This window comes from Triturus cristatus, chromosome 5_2, assembly GCF_964204655.1.
Source record: "Triturus cristatus chromosome 5_2, aTriCri1.1, whole genome shotgun sequence".
In the NCBI taxonomy this organism is placed as follows: Eukaryota; Metazoa; Chordata; class Amphibia; order Caudata; family Salamandridae; genus Triturus; species Triturus cristatus.
Window position 1 is genome coordinate 1,116,360,478 of NC_140588.1, and position 16,217 is coordinate 1,116,376,694.

The window sequence follows — 16,217 nt, forward strand, 5'->3', positions numbered from 1 at the left end:
ACATGAACGTAAGTTCTCTGTACTGAGTAACCCAAGTGGTGCTCTATTTCTGCATTGTTAAAACATCTCACAAGTCTTAGACGGTGAACAACCTTTACAACGCACTACACTTACAATGAAATTTTTACAACGCAACATCCACTACAACGCATTCCATTACATAGCATGACACTACAACGCATGTTTAAAAACTACCTTTACAACGCATTCCATTACATCGCATGCTACCTTTACAACGCATACCATTACAACGCAATCCAACACTTACCCTACTGTTGCACCCCCTGGAGTTAGAATAGTAATTTTTACCCCTATACTATGCGTTGTAGTGGTATGCGTTGTAAAGGTAGTATGCGATGTAATGGAATGCGTTGTAAAGGTAGTTTTTAAACATGCGTTGTAGTGTCATGCTATGTTTTGGAATGCGTTGTAGTGGATGTTGCGTTGTAAAAATGTGTTGTAAGTGCATGCGTTGTAAAAGTGTGCGTTGTAATGACATACATCCGTTTGCACTGCATGGGAACACATTTACTACCTCTTCCTAGTTGTAACAATTCTTGCCGCTGGTGCTCAGTGAAACCCTCACCCTGTTTAGAAATAAAAGAAGAGTCTTCTTTTATAAATCTTCTATCTTTGTTTAGCGCCTAGAGGCACTATGTGTATGTGTGAGCTATGAGTATCAATTGATGATGATGTGTTCCAGGACAGGTTAACACACACACCCTTGTAGCTTCACAGCATAGTGAGATTTGCTACCTAGGAAATACCTAAATTTTTTCAGACAGATCCACCAGTATGAATTCAAAAAGTAACCAATATTGTGTTAAAACTGTCGTGGGCGTGTGCCTGAGGTGGTAAGAGTGTGGGGTGAGAAGATGTGTCTTTGCTATATGCAACTGTATGCTAAGGACGCAAATCTGTCCTAATTTAACAGAGTTAATTGTTGAGTGAGCGATACTAATAAAATGTATGAAAATGGGAAACGGTGTCCTTAGGCCAAAGGGTTGATTGCAGTACAAAAGGGGGTGGTGATGGACGGAGCATCAGAACCAATCAAACACTCACACCCAGTCAACAGATCTGGGTTTGATCCATCACCGTTCTTTAGCCCACTCTGCCACCCCAGTTCAGACATGGCCATATGCAAATCAGTCTGACCCTGTGCCTCATGGGAACAGTCCAGCCCGAACTGCCAAGCCATGCCTTCCCTGGACCGGAAACAAGCTACCTAGGACCGGTTTCTGGCATTTCAGCCGTCTTCAGCCAGGCTTGCTTGAATCCAGTGGCAAAGTGAGCAAGGGACTCACGTCTGAGCATACCCAGCCAACTTATGGCGAACAAAGTAGTACAAAAGGGGATGGTGATGGACGGAGCATCAGAACCAATAAAATGTATGAAAATGGGAAACGGTGTCCTTAGGCCAAAGGGTTGATTGCATCTGAAGCTGACAAAGGCTCTTTTCTTTTTGCTCTGGTGGCTCAGGCCTCTCAATCTTATCTATGAGGCAACACAAAGCCACCTTTTTCTGCAGCAAGGTTTCTTTCATTATTGTTGTGTTGGGTCTTCTCACGCAGTACACATGGATTTTGACACAGTCCCAGATTTACAACATCACATAAACCTGGGGCAGCGCCAACAACTTACACCTCCGCAGAGCAGGCATAACAAAGAGAAATGTCTAAATGTCTCCTTCTTTTTTCCACATGTGCTGCACAAGAACAGTTATGACAACAACACAAGAGTGCCTGCTTTGGTGCTAGGCAGCACATTTTGTACTGATACTGGCTGGATGGACAGAAATGTACCATATCTTTTAAATATGGCGCATTCCTGCCCTTTCAAATTAGCATAGTGTGCCACACCAAAATGACTTGCGGGGCTGCCTCTGTTCTATGGCAATTCATTGAGCCCCAAAGTATGGACAGTGATATGATGGTTGTCTGAGGTTTAAAAACCTGCCCTTGATGAACTTGGCCGGAGTAGAGCTAGAGAACTATTGACTTGTATGTGATGTCTAGACTTGTGTACCTCAATCTTGGTGAGAAGAGGTGCAGTTATAAACACATTTTTTTAATAAACCTGTTACCCATTGACTTGATGTTCACAAGCAACCTCTACTGCATAACTGATGTCGACAGCGTCAGGGGCCTTTGTCCTCCATTTCTCTACCTCCGCGATGCATTCATCAGTGGATCCGCCAACAATGAAGTCTCTGAAATATTCGCAGGCTGGAAGATTGTAGGGGAAGTAAAGACCAATGGACATCTGAATCAGCACCTCACCTTTGATAACACCTAGTGACAGAAATACAATTAGTGGTCAACTAGAGAAGAAAGTCACTTGAGACATCTTATGAGATCTTGCTGATCTATTCTCTTTTTAGTTGAACTTTAGACTCATACCAGTCAATACTGCATATTTTTCAGAAAAACATAAAAACATATTTGTATGATAGGGATCTGGAAAATTATGGATTGGCTTATTTTCAAGCCCAAAGTGCTACTGGTGAGTTACTTTTGTGACATTCCGGCAGTACACAGTGCAGACCCATATCTATCTATATCCTGCATGGCTTTTCATGGCCTCATAGATATGGTGGAAGGCAACGCGGCGCATGTCGCTGCGTTGCGTCACACTGCCTCAGGGAGGCATGCCATGGGCCTCTACCTCCCCAAAGGGGGCGTTATGGTTGTTATTTGTGTAACACTTATTGCAGTAAAACAGTGAAAACACCACACAGTAATAATCCAATGCTGTTTAGGACAACAGTTCTTGATTTATTTAACAAAACAAGAAAAAAATGACCAAAATACAATAAATAAAACTGGAGTTATACATTGTTAAAGAATATCTCTAAATTCAGTGCTTAAAAGTCAATAGCTTAAAGGGGTTACTTGAGGTCATAGTAGACTGAGTCAATTCTGAAAAGTCAAGTCGACTGCAATGGTAGTGCGGTTCGGATTCAGAAGCCACAGCTGAACTGCAGAAACAGTACCTTCTCGAAAATAAGCGTCAACATCAAGGAGAGGCTGCGCAGAACGGAGGTGGTGAAGCATTGTCATCATTGATCTGGAGGACTGTAGGCAATGAGTCAGCGCTGAACCATGCTGTCGGGTCCCCGCTTTGACGTCGAGCTTCAGTGAAGAAGGTAATGTGTTGTCGCTGAGCCTCGGCGATGAAGGCACTGTGATGGTTTCAACCCATGCACAGAAAGGCAATTCTGAAGCCCTGGACTAGAGGGGTCTCCTCAGGCAGAGGTAGGAGTCACAGATGGCATAGTCCATGTGCTAGATTGAGAGTTATAGGTAGTCATTGATGTCCCTGAGACTGCAGAACTAGAGGCGAGCAGTGAAGCCCTCAGAGTCACTCTCAGTTCAAGTTGTGAAAATGTACTCCTTCTCACCCTGACAAAGAGAGCAGCAGTCAGCAGATAGGGCAGCACAGCAGAAAACCTGATCTTCCATAGCAGCAGTCCCACAGAGTATCAGTCCTTCCAAAGTACAGCAGACTTATTTCCTGGCAGAGTATCCGCAGGTTTATAAGTGTAATAAAATATCGGTGTCTGGTGTCTAATATGTATAATTTGGTGCACTGGTTCTGTAAGGTGGTGGAATCTTTTAGAAGGATCCTTTGCAATGCACACTAGTCCTCCCTTTCTTACCCAGGCTCTATAAACACTATACGGGGATATGCAGCTCTTTGTGTGTGGACAGACACAGCACTCTTCAACTGCAAGTATCAGCTCCTCCCTCCCCTGTTAACTTAGGAAGGCCTATCAGCCTTGTGATAGGCCATAAGGATATAAATAACACATCTCAGCTCCCAACTATGGCTGGTTCTGGAACAATAACCGTATTGAAGACACAACAGTGTACAAGTATCTGGGAATCAAAATCGACAATAGTGGCCAATTTACCATTCAGAAAGCAAGCATTAGAGGAAAAGGTATTGCGATATCTATCTCATTAAAAAAATTAAATGGTAAGCTCACCAGTCCCTCTCACTTGCCACTGGCACAAGTTATAGGAGCTAAACTGCTGCCCACAATTACCTATGGGAGCGAAGTACAGAGAGGTAGGGATGCGGCGACCCTAGATAGAACTGTGGCATTAGCATACAGAACCATATTCAGCATGCCAAAACAAACCTCTCCGGCCCAACTCAGGCTGGAATTTGGAGGACAGAAGCAGTCTTTGGCAAGACAAGGCACATACATAATGACTTGGGATAAGGTCCGTAAGGCAAATAAAGGAACCCTAAACAGCTACTTATGGTCAGAACTAGAACGGTATCCGGCATCGCCAGCTGCCAAATTCTTGAAAAACAGCCTAGTGAATCTAGGGTTACAGGAGCTGTGGAATACCCCTACCAATCATACTACGATCAAAAGAATAGTAAAAAGAACAATAAAACACGTCTCATGGATTGAAGATAAAGCGTGTGTTGCAAAGAGGTCACATGGGTGGATCATCCTAAACTCCTACTCCAAACAAGTCCACCAGAGTTATCTTGACCTCGGGTACTCACGTTATATAAAATTGAAGTTTCTCAGATATAGACTGGGCATGTTACCATGCCTTTTTCCGCAGTGGCTGAGGGTTAATGGGGGTCCCCTCTGTCGCCTATGTGGCAAGGCGTCTGAAGACATGGAACATTTGCTGTGCTCCTGCGAGAAGCTGTTGGCGGAAAGGAAACGGTTACTGAAATATCACTTCAACCAGCGTGGAATACGCTCACGAAGACAGGCAGTTCTTGCCTGCTTTACACCTAGTGACCCGCAGTTGAACTGTAACCTGTTGAAGTTCTTGAAGGAGGTAGAAACAAAGATGCAGAAGATTGACCTATTGTCATGTTTTTAGAGGCTCTTAAACTAAGCAGAATCCTATCTATAAAGTATCAATTATGGAAGGTGGAAGAAGAGTGAATACTGGAACTTGTCCCCTTGCCCTAAATTACAGAGGACATTTAGAACAATACGTTTACTATTTTATTTTATCAACATATTAAATCTTATGAATTTTTTAAAGGAATTATAAATATAGATTTTATCTGAATGTAATTTTACTTAAGTAATGAATAATGTATTGTGTACACATTAGTGTTTTATTTTTCTAAGGAAGAATTGCAATGGTTTTAATTAACTATGCTAATAAACTATTACTTACTTACTTACTTACTTACATCTCAGCTCCCTGATGTTTATTGGAGGCAGGCCAAGTCACACAGACCTTAAGAGCATTTTTAAAGTTGTAGTCATAAATCCATTAAATAATATTTATCCTGCTGCTTCTCATTCAGGAATTACACTTAAAAGATATATTAAGTAAACCCAAATGCTAACCTATGGGAGGGGTAGGCCTCACAATAGTGAAAAATGAATTGTGGGAGTTTTTGTCTTTCAGGGCATAAAAAAATAAAAATAAAAAGTATATGTCCTGCCTATTACTTATATGACACCCTGTCCTAGGGGCTACCTTAGGAGTGACATATATGTAATGAAAAGGGAGTATAAGGCTTAGCAAGGGTTTTAAATGCTGAGTCAACATGGCAGTGAAACTACGTATACAGACTCTTCAGTGGCAGACTTGAGACTTGTCTGCAGGGCTTCTAAAGTGGGTGGCATGATCAATGCTGCAGGCCCTCGAGTAGCATTTAATTTACAGGCTCAGGGCACATATAGGTCATTTTACCAGGGACTTTCAGATAAATTAACTATTCTAATTGTGGATACACCAATGGTACCATGTTTAGGGGAGTGAGCAGATGCACTTTAGCATGGATAAGCAGTGGTAAAGTCCCAGAGCCATAAGACAACAAAACAGAGCAGCAAAATGTAAGACAAAGCAGGCAAAATGTTTCTGGGAAGACCTCCTTAAGGCTGACAGGTCTAACAGGGATGCTAGAGTCATAATACTCAATGTACATCCTCATAGTTTTTTCTTTTTAATCTCACCCAGGGTGCTGCCAATAAACTATTTAGTTTAACCTCAAGGTATTTTTAACATCTGGATGCCTAAAACTATCTAATGCTGAATAATCAAGAACTTCCTCCAACAGGTTGAGTCCGTCCTGGTAGTGCTACCTAGTCCACCCTTGTTGTACTAACTAGCCTCGATGGGATTAAGTTGTCCATGATGAAGAATGCCACAAAAGAATGAGTGAAGCCTAATTCTCTGGATCCTCTGGAGGCATGATAGTACCCATTGAACGCAATTCACTGCACCAGTTGCGACATAGAGTTATGAGCAAACCTAAACATGTCTGACTTCATTTTAATTATTTGTGAATTTCTGGGTTTTTTAATAATTTTCAGTGTGGTAGTGTTTTTTGTATGCTAAACATTAACATTTGCTGTGCTAATAGTGTGGTTGTGATTATTAGGTAATAGCTGCAGTATCTGTTGAAAACATAACTTATTGACAGGGAGGTCATGTTGTGTTTGCCCGATATCCTCTCTATGCCCTTATTGTGTAATATGGATTTGCTCATAACACAATGAAACAAAAAGAGTTACGTTTCTTCATGGCTAGTAAACAAGGCTAAAAAACACTGCCATTTGCCAATTAATGTACAGTAAATGAGCCATAATTTGCACCCGCACCATGAACTGCTTATGACCTCACACATTACATCACACATGCCATGTTAAATTACCCCATGAACTATAGCATAGTTAGCATTTCAATTTACATTACCATAACCTAACATAACTCGTGTATTTGTAAAGTGCGCTTATCAACCGTGGGTCCCAAGGCGCTGAATAACAGAAGTTTATTCTTGACATACCTGACAGAATCACTGATGATATAATTCATGATACGTTGTTCTCAATAATTTATGAACCCTTACAAAGTATTAATCATGAAAGTGGGACAAAAAGGCACAGGAGTTTTGGCATTGACTGGACCTAGACTACTCAATTTCTAATGTGCATAGTGAAGACTATACACTACAGGCATTAGCTACTTGGAAAGGCTTGGGTGCATGCAATACTCCCTGCTGCACACAGTGAAGGCTGTGTGCACCTGGTGATGGAAGCTCAGAGACATTTCAATGCAGCCTTTTTGTCAACTACCTCTGAGTGTGGCCAAATGTTGTATGCCAGGGATTACCGGCCTTGGAAAGCTGAGTGCTATACAGTCAAACCTGTGCAATAGACAAAGACTGTGTAAAGTGGAGGTTTATTCATTATAGGTGATTGGATTCAGGACTACCTTGGTGGTGGTACTTTATGTATGGCTCACATGTGTACACTGCAAGGTTGAGCTACACAGATGCAAGCTAGTTCAGGCAGTAGCAATAAGTGTGGCCCTAACGGTAATCTCTGTAGTACACAGCTGAGGACTATATGTACTATGTATTAACCAAATGCAAAGAATTATGCATAGGGCTTGTCTAAAAGTGCAATTTCCTTGATCAGTTTTAGCTGCACATTGTTAAAGGTGTTGCACAAACTCAACAACTGTTCAGTCAAGGTCTCAATAAATTATTCCCTCCGTCAACCCTTGGTAGCTGGCAATGAACAGGCAGGCTTAGCTCAGGAGACAGGTGTGTAAAGCATTTAAAACCACCAGTACATTAAATAGGTAAGACACAGTTATATTTTATGAACAAACAGACACCAAAATGACAAAATGACAAAAATCCAATGTGGGGAACCGGAGATGTGAATTTTTAACCAATAAACACTTTCTAGTGCTTCAATCCCCAAAAGCGCCTCTTCAAAGTTTGAAGCCGACCGTGATGGAGCTCTGGTCAGATGTACTAAGCGTGAGGCCTTGGTTGAACCTTTAGCTATGCACGCAGTCATTTTCTAGAGCCTTTTCTCTTGACATCGAGCAAGCCTCTTCGTCAGGCCGAGGTTTGTGTTGATGAAGCCTCAGTGATATCCAGAAATTCTTAGGCTCCGGAGCTTTCAGCAAGGCGAACCTGAAATCAAAGCCGGGTCGCGGTTCGACAACGGCAGCTTGACTCTTGTCGATGGGTTGGTCACATTGTGGAGGTTTTTCAAAAAAAGTCTCCAAACTTCTAGAAGGTCCTTTTTGGATTTCAAAGTGTTGACAATGCATATCCTAGAGTCTACATGCTCTAAGATGATTCTTGGGATGTAAGGAATATGTTTCCCAAATGCACCTGGCCATCTCCATAAAAGTCCATTGGAAGCCTTCCAGCTGTGATCGTCTTGGTGGGGATGGTGCGGGTAGAGCTCTTTTAACCCATTGCTTTCAGGGAATCCACTCCATTCTAGGAATGAAGTTCCAAAACTACTGCAGTTGCTGCCACTCAGAGTGCAATCCTTTGGGGTGCAGGTCAGGGTTCCAGCAGTCCTTCTCCTTGTAGTTTCAGGCAGTGATCTGAGTTGTTCGGCAACACTACCATATTTATTCATAGTTCCTGGGTGTGAAGCAGGTGGGGAACTCTAACCAATGGGATGCAGCGTGCCACCTAGGTGTATGAACATTTTCTCCAAAGTGTGGCTTATTCTTTACCCAGAAAGCATTATTCTTTTAGAATCCAAATAAACTCTCTCTTGGAGGGTTAGTTCTGACTATGTCAACCCACTTCTAAGGCTACGTTTCCCTCTACTGATCTAATTACAGGAGCTCCTGTCTGGCTGGGGGGCTCAGGGTGTAGGGGTGAGTATGCACTGCCCCAACATGTCATTCCCTTTTTGAAGGCCTGCCTTTTGCTCTGCAGTTTGTAATTCTCCTCCTAAAGAAAATCATGTATTTCTAGTCTGGACACTTCACACCTCATTAAGACAGCTTGGCTCAGACTGGCAGAAGCTTACCAATCAGTTCAGTTGGAACAATGTATTTTTTGCCAGGTTCAATAAATTATTTTTTGCTTACAAAAAATAAAGTGATTGTTATAATAATATCAATCAGTGGCAAATTGTTGGATTAATTCTCACTATCAATTTGATACTTTGAAATATATTTGTAGCTCAATTCTTTAAATAGTTATACTTAAATGAAGTATTCCAATGCTACTCTACGGAGCTATTCTGCTACAATGAGGAAAAATGTAATTGACAGTTGTTCCCTCACTAGGGCATATAAAACATATTTTATAACACCCCTGATTAGCTTGTAGTTACAAGGCACTCCTGTGCACACAGGGGAGACCGTAGTGGAGACATTAATATATAAATGGTATAGTTTGCATATAACATCAATGTAAAAGCCGCCTGCAAGACAGGGCTGGCTTTTAAAATGACAGCAGGCACCCCAGTGGTGGACACTCAAGTGCATTAATTTTGCTGGGTTTCTGGACCTACATGCACTACCATATACTATGGACTTACAGGTAGGTTGTCAGTACCTATAGTAATTATAGCTAATTACCATGTAATTTTAATCAGAGCACAGGCCCTGGGTCTGGTTAGCAGAGCCCAGGGCACAATCATATTGAACAAACCAACATCTAGTGGTCAAAATGGGGACAAAAAGTGGGCGGACACCGCAAACGAGTCCTGGTTTCTCACTCTTTGTTTTTTATATATAGCGATCACCACTGCGTAGTTAGACTTAGCACCTGGGTACCATAGGAAATGATTGTTCTGGTTTGTTAACTAGTCTTCACAAACCTTTCCCTATAAGAGATTCATCCACCTCACCCAGCAGAGGTCATGAAAAAAAGGGGGACCCAAAACACAATTTTCGCATGAAGCTTCTCTGAGGAATTTTAGTCGCCGATACACCTAGCAGAATTATGTCAAATTTGGCTTAAAGCTAGGTCTTTACCCAGAACGTATTCTATTGTCAATTCATTCATTTTTTTGGGAGAAAGTAACGTTCAAACAAAATGTATGGATATCTGGAGTGTTGGATTTGTGGGACTCTAATGGGAGTTTCATGAGCATGTATCTTGAAGTAACTGTGCAATCTGATTGGCTGAGAGGGCTTTTTCTCCCATCATCTGCCTTGCTTCCTCAGGAGCTTGTGCTCTGATTGGCTGGCTGCAACATAAAGGTACATTTTTCAGCCTCATACTGGACACAGTATAGTTCTTGTGCCCTGAAAATGAAAATAAATATATGTGTAAGGGGGCATTGTGCCCTGAACCCCTGGACATTGTGGTAGGGGTCTCCGAGGGACATTCCCAGGACCAATTTAAAACAAAATGATTGTCCTGCTATTATCTTGAAGGACTCTCATGGGACTGAGCACTACCCCTTATGTTCCAAAGAGAGTCTTGCAGAAGTGTTAATGGGCCATGCTGGATGCATCAAAAAAATGTTTTGTAATTCCCTAATTGAGAATCTTTGTGATTTGCAATTAGGGAATTGCAAAATGGCATGCATGAAAGTGTGCAGTACACTTTCTGCGATTTCTAAGGGGTCGCAAATAACCTACCTCATAAATATTAATGAGGTAGGTGGCATTTTGCAAACCACTAGGAATCACAAATCACAATCAGCAGACCACCATGTCTGTGATTGTTTTTAAATAAAGCAATACATTTTTTTTGTAAAGCAGCCCGTTTTCCTTAAAAGAAAATGGGATGCTTTACAAAAAGAAACATGAAAAGTTTTCCTTTCATGTTTTTTAAGAGCAGGCAGTTGTCCGTGGGACCACTGCCTGCTCTTAACAATGCTTTTATGAACATTGACAAAGGGGAAGGGGTCCTTTGGTACCCCTTCCCATTTGAAAATGTCTTACCACCTACTTGAAGTAGGTGGTAAAATGCGAATGTTTTGCAACCGCATTCACGGTCACAAAACATCCATGCATACCATTATGATTCACTATTTGGAAGGGACGTCTTGAACACGCCCCTTCCAAATAGGGAATTGCAAACCCATTTTGCAATTTGGTAACAGGTTACCAAATCGCAAAATTGGGTTTGATGCATTGCAAAAGCACTTTTTGCGATTGCAAACGGGCCGATTCTGCCCTTGGGTCCTTCTCACAGATCTGCACAGCATTTGTCAGCCCATGTTTACCCTACTCTTTAAATACTGGGTGTCACGCATCAAGAAGGAGCGCAGTTAAATCCTAGCACTATTATGAAACAATGGGCCAGATGAATCATTTTTTGTTGCAGCACAATGCAGTAACACAACTAGCAGTGCGGAACTGCGTCAAATGGAGATGGCAGGACTGCGCCATATCATGGTAAATACAGCACATCTCTCCTAATTCGCTGCATTGGCACATTAGGGTCTGCCTAGCACCAATGCAGGTGCCCTCATGCCACGGGGCTAGGGTGCATGTATTGTAGACAAGATTGTTTTTGTGCAGGAAAGGGCACCTTAGAGACTTTTCCTCTTTCTAAATATGACAGTTAGGAAGAGGAAACAACGAGGTGAAATAAAGATACTCATACTCATCACCGCTCTGGTGGGAAGGCATACAATACTGATGTATTCCCAGGTCTACCAGTGTTGGCAAATCTGGGAATGCGTCAGAATTCATGTTCAGATGCGTGGGAAAACCCACGCTGCACACATCTAGCACCTTCCTTGTGCAGAGTAACTCGAGGCAGCGACTTCCGCTACTATGCGTCATTCCCGATTTACCAAGCAATGCCAGGACACAAATGGTGGCCCTACGTGGCTTGGTAATTCTGATTTAAGGATAACAGTTCCCTGGCGACACCATACGTGGCACAGGGCAATGCAATCCAATGATAAATCTGCCCCTTGTATATAATGTCTATTTTCTTGTTTGAAGGAGGTACAGTTAAATTTAATTTCAGATTCTGGGTTTAGTCATTGCCAGTTTGTTGTTAAAATGAGCTAAATGTAACCATGTACAAGAATTAACAAAACAACTGAGATTAATGAGTTAAACATACTTCCCTGAGTATTTTACAGTGCACAATGCTAGATAACAAAACATTAGTTTAGACAACAATACTGTTTCACATATATGGTGACTGCATTTTAAAGTACCCAAATACCTGGAATCCGCAACCAACAGAAGTTAGAAAATGATAATTTAGTGGAAGATAAATAACACATACCCGAAGAGAAGGTTTTGTTCAACAGCGGAAATAGACGTATAACCGTATCTTCCCGGAAGGAGGATTCCCTACAAGTGAATTGTTTCATCATAGTCTTTGCGTCAAAGTAGCGATCAAGGAGCTCTTGCTGAACAGAAAAAGATGCCATGTCTATGCCAGCACCTGCCACACTCTTCTTTGCCAATGTCTGCGCGTATTTTTATAGAGAAATATAAAAATAGTAGACTGTGAACAAACAGACTACAGTCCTTATGCATTTGATTAAAAACTCATTCCAATTTCATTTTTTATTTGTTGACAGCAACTGATCATTTAATGTGCATTCATCATGTTTACTAAGCCTAGGGCCATATTTAACATCTTTTCACACAATGCAACATATCAAGGCAACTATCAATATTTGGTGCAATCCTGTCTTCTGACTGTGCTGGCACACAATCTGCAAGCTAACTCCATCGCAGGCACCCTTGCGCCATGGAACTAGGGTGCCTGTGCTACAGGCAGGATTGTTTTTGTGCAGGAAAGGACCTCTTCCTGCTCAAAAACCATCCTTGGGGGCAATTCCCCACACTTATGCAGCGCAGTTAAAAAAAGGAAGCAATGAGGAGAAATAAAAATATTTCTGCTCATTGCACCTCTGGTTGGCCTCATTGCACCTCTGGTTGGCCTCATTGCACCTCTGGTTGGCCTCATTGCTCCTCTGGTTGGCCTCATTGCACCCCTGGTTGGCCTCATTGCTCCTCTGGTTGGCCTCATTGCTCCTCTGGTTGGTAAATCTGGAATGCTTCAGAATATATAGATGGATGCGTGGGAACACCTCGCTCGACCCATGTAATGCCCCACCACAGGGAGTAACTTAGGATGCCTTGTGTTGCTCCAGATTTTCCAAGCCACACAGAACCAAACAAGGTGGTCATACGTTGCTTGGTAAACCTCGTTCTAGGTTTTACATTGCACCGCATCCCCATGTATGGTGAAAGGGTGATACAAAACCTCAATCAATCTCGACTATAGTCTTGTAAATCATGGCACATGTGGGATGAGCACATCTGAAGCAATCAGATGCAATAGGTCCGGCTATATTATGGTAGCAAAGAAACATGTATGAAGAAATTATTATTCCATCTGTTTACTATACTAAAGACAGAATTATTAGCTTGATTTATTGCTGATTGCAAATACACGTCATTCATACAAACCACTCTGAAAATATGAAACACAAAACACTGTCAGGGTGGTGTTTTTGGTGGAAGTAATGCTGATAGCAATTGATGGTGTTTTTGGTTGTGGTAGAGTTAGTAGTGATAATGAGGTGGTGGTAATAGTAGTTATATGTTTATGTTTATATTTTCAGAAACCTTTGTTGATTCCATCATGGATATATCTTCTTTGACCACTGACGTTCTTTTAAACTTACTTTCAGACCATGCAATGGAGATGTCAGTCATTTGGATTATGTTACAGGTAGCTGACATCCCTATTCCAAAACATAAGCACACACAATGTTATTTTTATATTCAAATTAACTCCAATTTTAGACCAAACTATAAGTAAAAAATATTTTTTGGAAAAATATAATGAAAACAATAAGAAAACACAGAATAAAAAATCAGCATAGAAAAGTCACATTTTCCATGTGGACACCGCATATTTTCTCACTTTGCTGCACATTATTTGTTTGCTAATTTTAGAACTCGGCAAACTTTACCCCGCTAATCAGAAGTAAAGTGCCTATGCTCCCCCTCAAACATAGATAAATTGCCACATACCTAATTGATGTATTTAACTTTATTCCATTTGGAATTGTAACTTACCTATAAGTCCCTCGTATCCAATGCAAAATGTACCCAGGGCCTATAAGTTAAATGTCACTAATGAACTGCACCACGAACTGTGGCATCCACTGCATGGAAAGGAAAAACATGGCTTCAGGCCTGCGATTGTAGCATGCCTCTGGCAGGTCAACACCTCCTTTTGAAATATTAACATTTAATAGTAATATGTCCTTAAAATAACTAGTATACAAAAACATGTTTTAACTGTCCTATGTAGAAAACCTGATTGAAAATTGGAATACTGTATCTTGGTAATGGTACAAGCTAGAATATTTTTTATAGTTATTAAAAATCAGATTTAGTGGTGTGGTCAGATTTGTGATAAATAAAAAAAGTAAAGGTGCTTTTAGAAAGTTACCTATTTCAATTCAGCCAAAAAGTTATTAGCATTTGAATAGTAAGAAAGGCCTCTGATGAGCAAATAATAGTGTGACCTGAATAGGCTGAGGTTACCTTTCTGAGCCTCTAAGAATATGCATCTTTTTTGACATTCTATGTCAAATCCTGCTTTCATTTTAAATCCTGCCTGACAGATCCACTGGAGTTTACATATAACACTTCAAAGGGCAGAAACAGGATGCCAAAACAATCAATGTGTATCCACCTCCTGGGTACATTGACTGGCCCAAAAGGATGTTATTCTTATATGTGGGAGGAGACTAAGAATAAAATAGTACACTACCTAAACACACAACCAGCCCTCAGATCCCACATTTAGTGTGGCCAACGTTTTCTGGCAACCAGAAAATGACCAAAGTGGATAGGGTTGACCCATGGAATATTTGCCTATTAGTTAGGGCATGTCCAAGAGTCATTCCCACCCACTAGCATGTTCCCAGAATAAATGTGGCCTCCCCAAACTCCCACTTCAATCAGGACTCCAGTTGCTATCTGTGACTTGAGAAAAGTCCCAGAAGGCAGAATCTTTACCTATATCTATCCTTTTTTCTTCTATCCAGGATGAAGAAGTTGTTTCCAAGGGTCACAAGTGTGACCTCTGCTTAAAGCTATAGAAACACAACAAGAGGTTTTTGCCGGCAACTGTCCAGCTGACAAGTGGCAACAGGACTTGGACTAAACCCTGCTGTTTGTCCTCTGTCTGACATCTTAGGAGTTTCTAAGTGCCCCCCAATGGTCCAGGATAGTTTTACAAGTGTATTCCTGTGGTGGAATGAGACATAAAGGAACAAAGTCAGAAGGTGAAATCTTTGACTAGAAAAACATAAGATGTATAAAACACACGTTCACCCAAGGGTATCTAGGCACTGAATAAGAGATATTTATTGTTACCCAACTTAATTGTAATAATTTTGTCGACCTCAGTTCGAAGAAAAACTGACTGGACCTGTAAGGATTTGAGCCTGTGATTATGTGATCATGATGTCAAACTCAGGCCTCTACAGGCCTCTACAGTGGATGCATGAGTCCACTAAGCCAGCAGTCCCTGCTGGGGTGTATCCAACTTGTACTCCATTGTGATCTAGGATCAGGTCTACCATGAACTTTGACTATCACTCTTGTTGCTATTCCTACCTAAAATTTGGACATTCATATCTCTGGTTGCCCTGATCAGATTTTTGCAATGTTGGTGTAATTTTGTTGATTTAATTTCACTCTAGCTTATTTAGTTTGAGGTGTTCCTTGTTTCAACTTTGTATTTTATCACTGTATTAGCACTCTATGAACAGTTTACACATTGCCCCAACTACCAGGTTATTGAGATCAGGTTAGTTTAGTGACATTAAGGGTTTACCCCTGACACATGTTGTTATTATTCCTTGAGTTTGACAGTCACCCACCCCAAATGATAATCCAATTTCTTATAAATAAGCTCTATGAAAATGTTTTCCAGTTGTTATTTTCCTCTTCTTATGAGTTCCGGTTATGTTTTATTAAGTGTTTTCATATTTATAACTATCACTGTTTATCACTATTTCCCCGGTTGTGTGCATGAATATTAATTGGCATTATAACTAGCCAGGGCTTTGAGGAATGCAGCTTTTATTGTCTCCCTTTGTTCCTCTTCTTTTATTTATTACTATTGTTAATTAGTCCTTCCTTCTTTCCTGATCCTAATTTCCTTCTCTGCGCCTTTAATTGAATAGATATTCCTGAAAATCTTTTCATTACTTCCCTCATCTCCTGCCTGCCTCATTTGCTGTCATTCGTACTCTATCTAGGAGTGCAGTTTTACTCATGTCCAAGATGAGAATGAATGTTGATATGTTTACAGATCATCAAGATGTGTTTGCAGCGAATAACATATTAATAATAAGAATGTAACTCACCTCTCTGCTGCTCTAATCTCCAAAGATTGACAGAATGTAAACTTTATACTAGGGACACTTGTTATAAATTGTTGGATGTTCACATTGGAACATAGTGTCACACTGGCCCATTCTTTGCCTTGAC

General features: G+C 41.0%; 1 protein-coding gene across 1 annotated transcript in view; it reads right to left on the minus strand.

Moving 5' to 3' along the window:
- The window catches only part of LOC146829841 (indolethylamine N-methyltransferase-like), a 137,062-nt gene extending 124,916 nt beyond the window's left edge, over nt 1-12,146 (minus strand). Inside the window, exons 1-2 of the mRNA XM_085608513.1 lie at nt 11,971-12,146; nt 2,087-2,294 (exon numbers count right to left, since the gene is read on the minus strand). Of these exons, the coding sequence (XP_085464639.1) occupies nt 2,087-2,294; nt 11,971-12,118 (356 nt within the window). The 5' untranslated portion in view covers nt 12,119-12,146. The remainder of the gene's footprint in view (nt 1-2,086; nt 2,295-11,970) is intronic.
- Between the last annotated feature and the right edge of the window lie 4,071 nt (nt 12,147-16,217).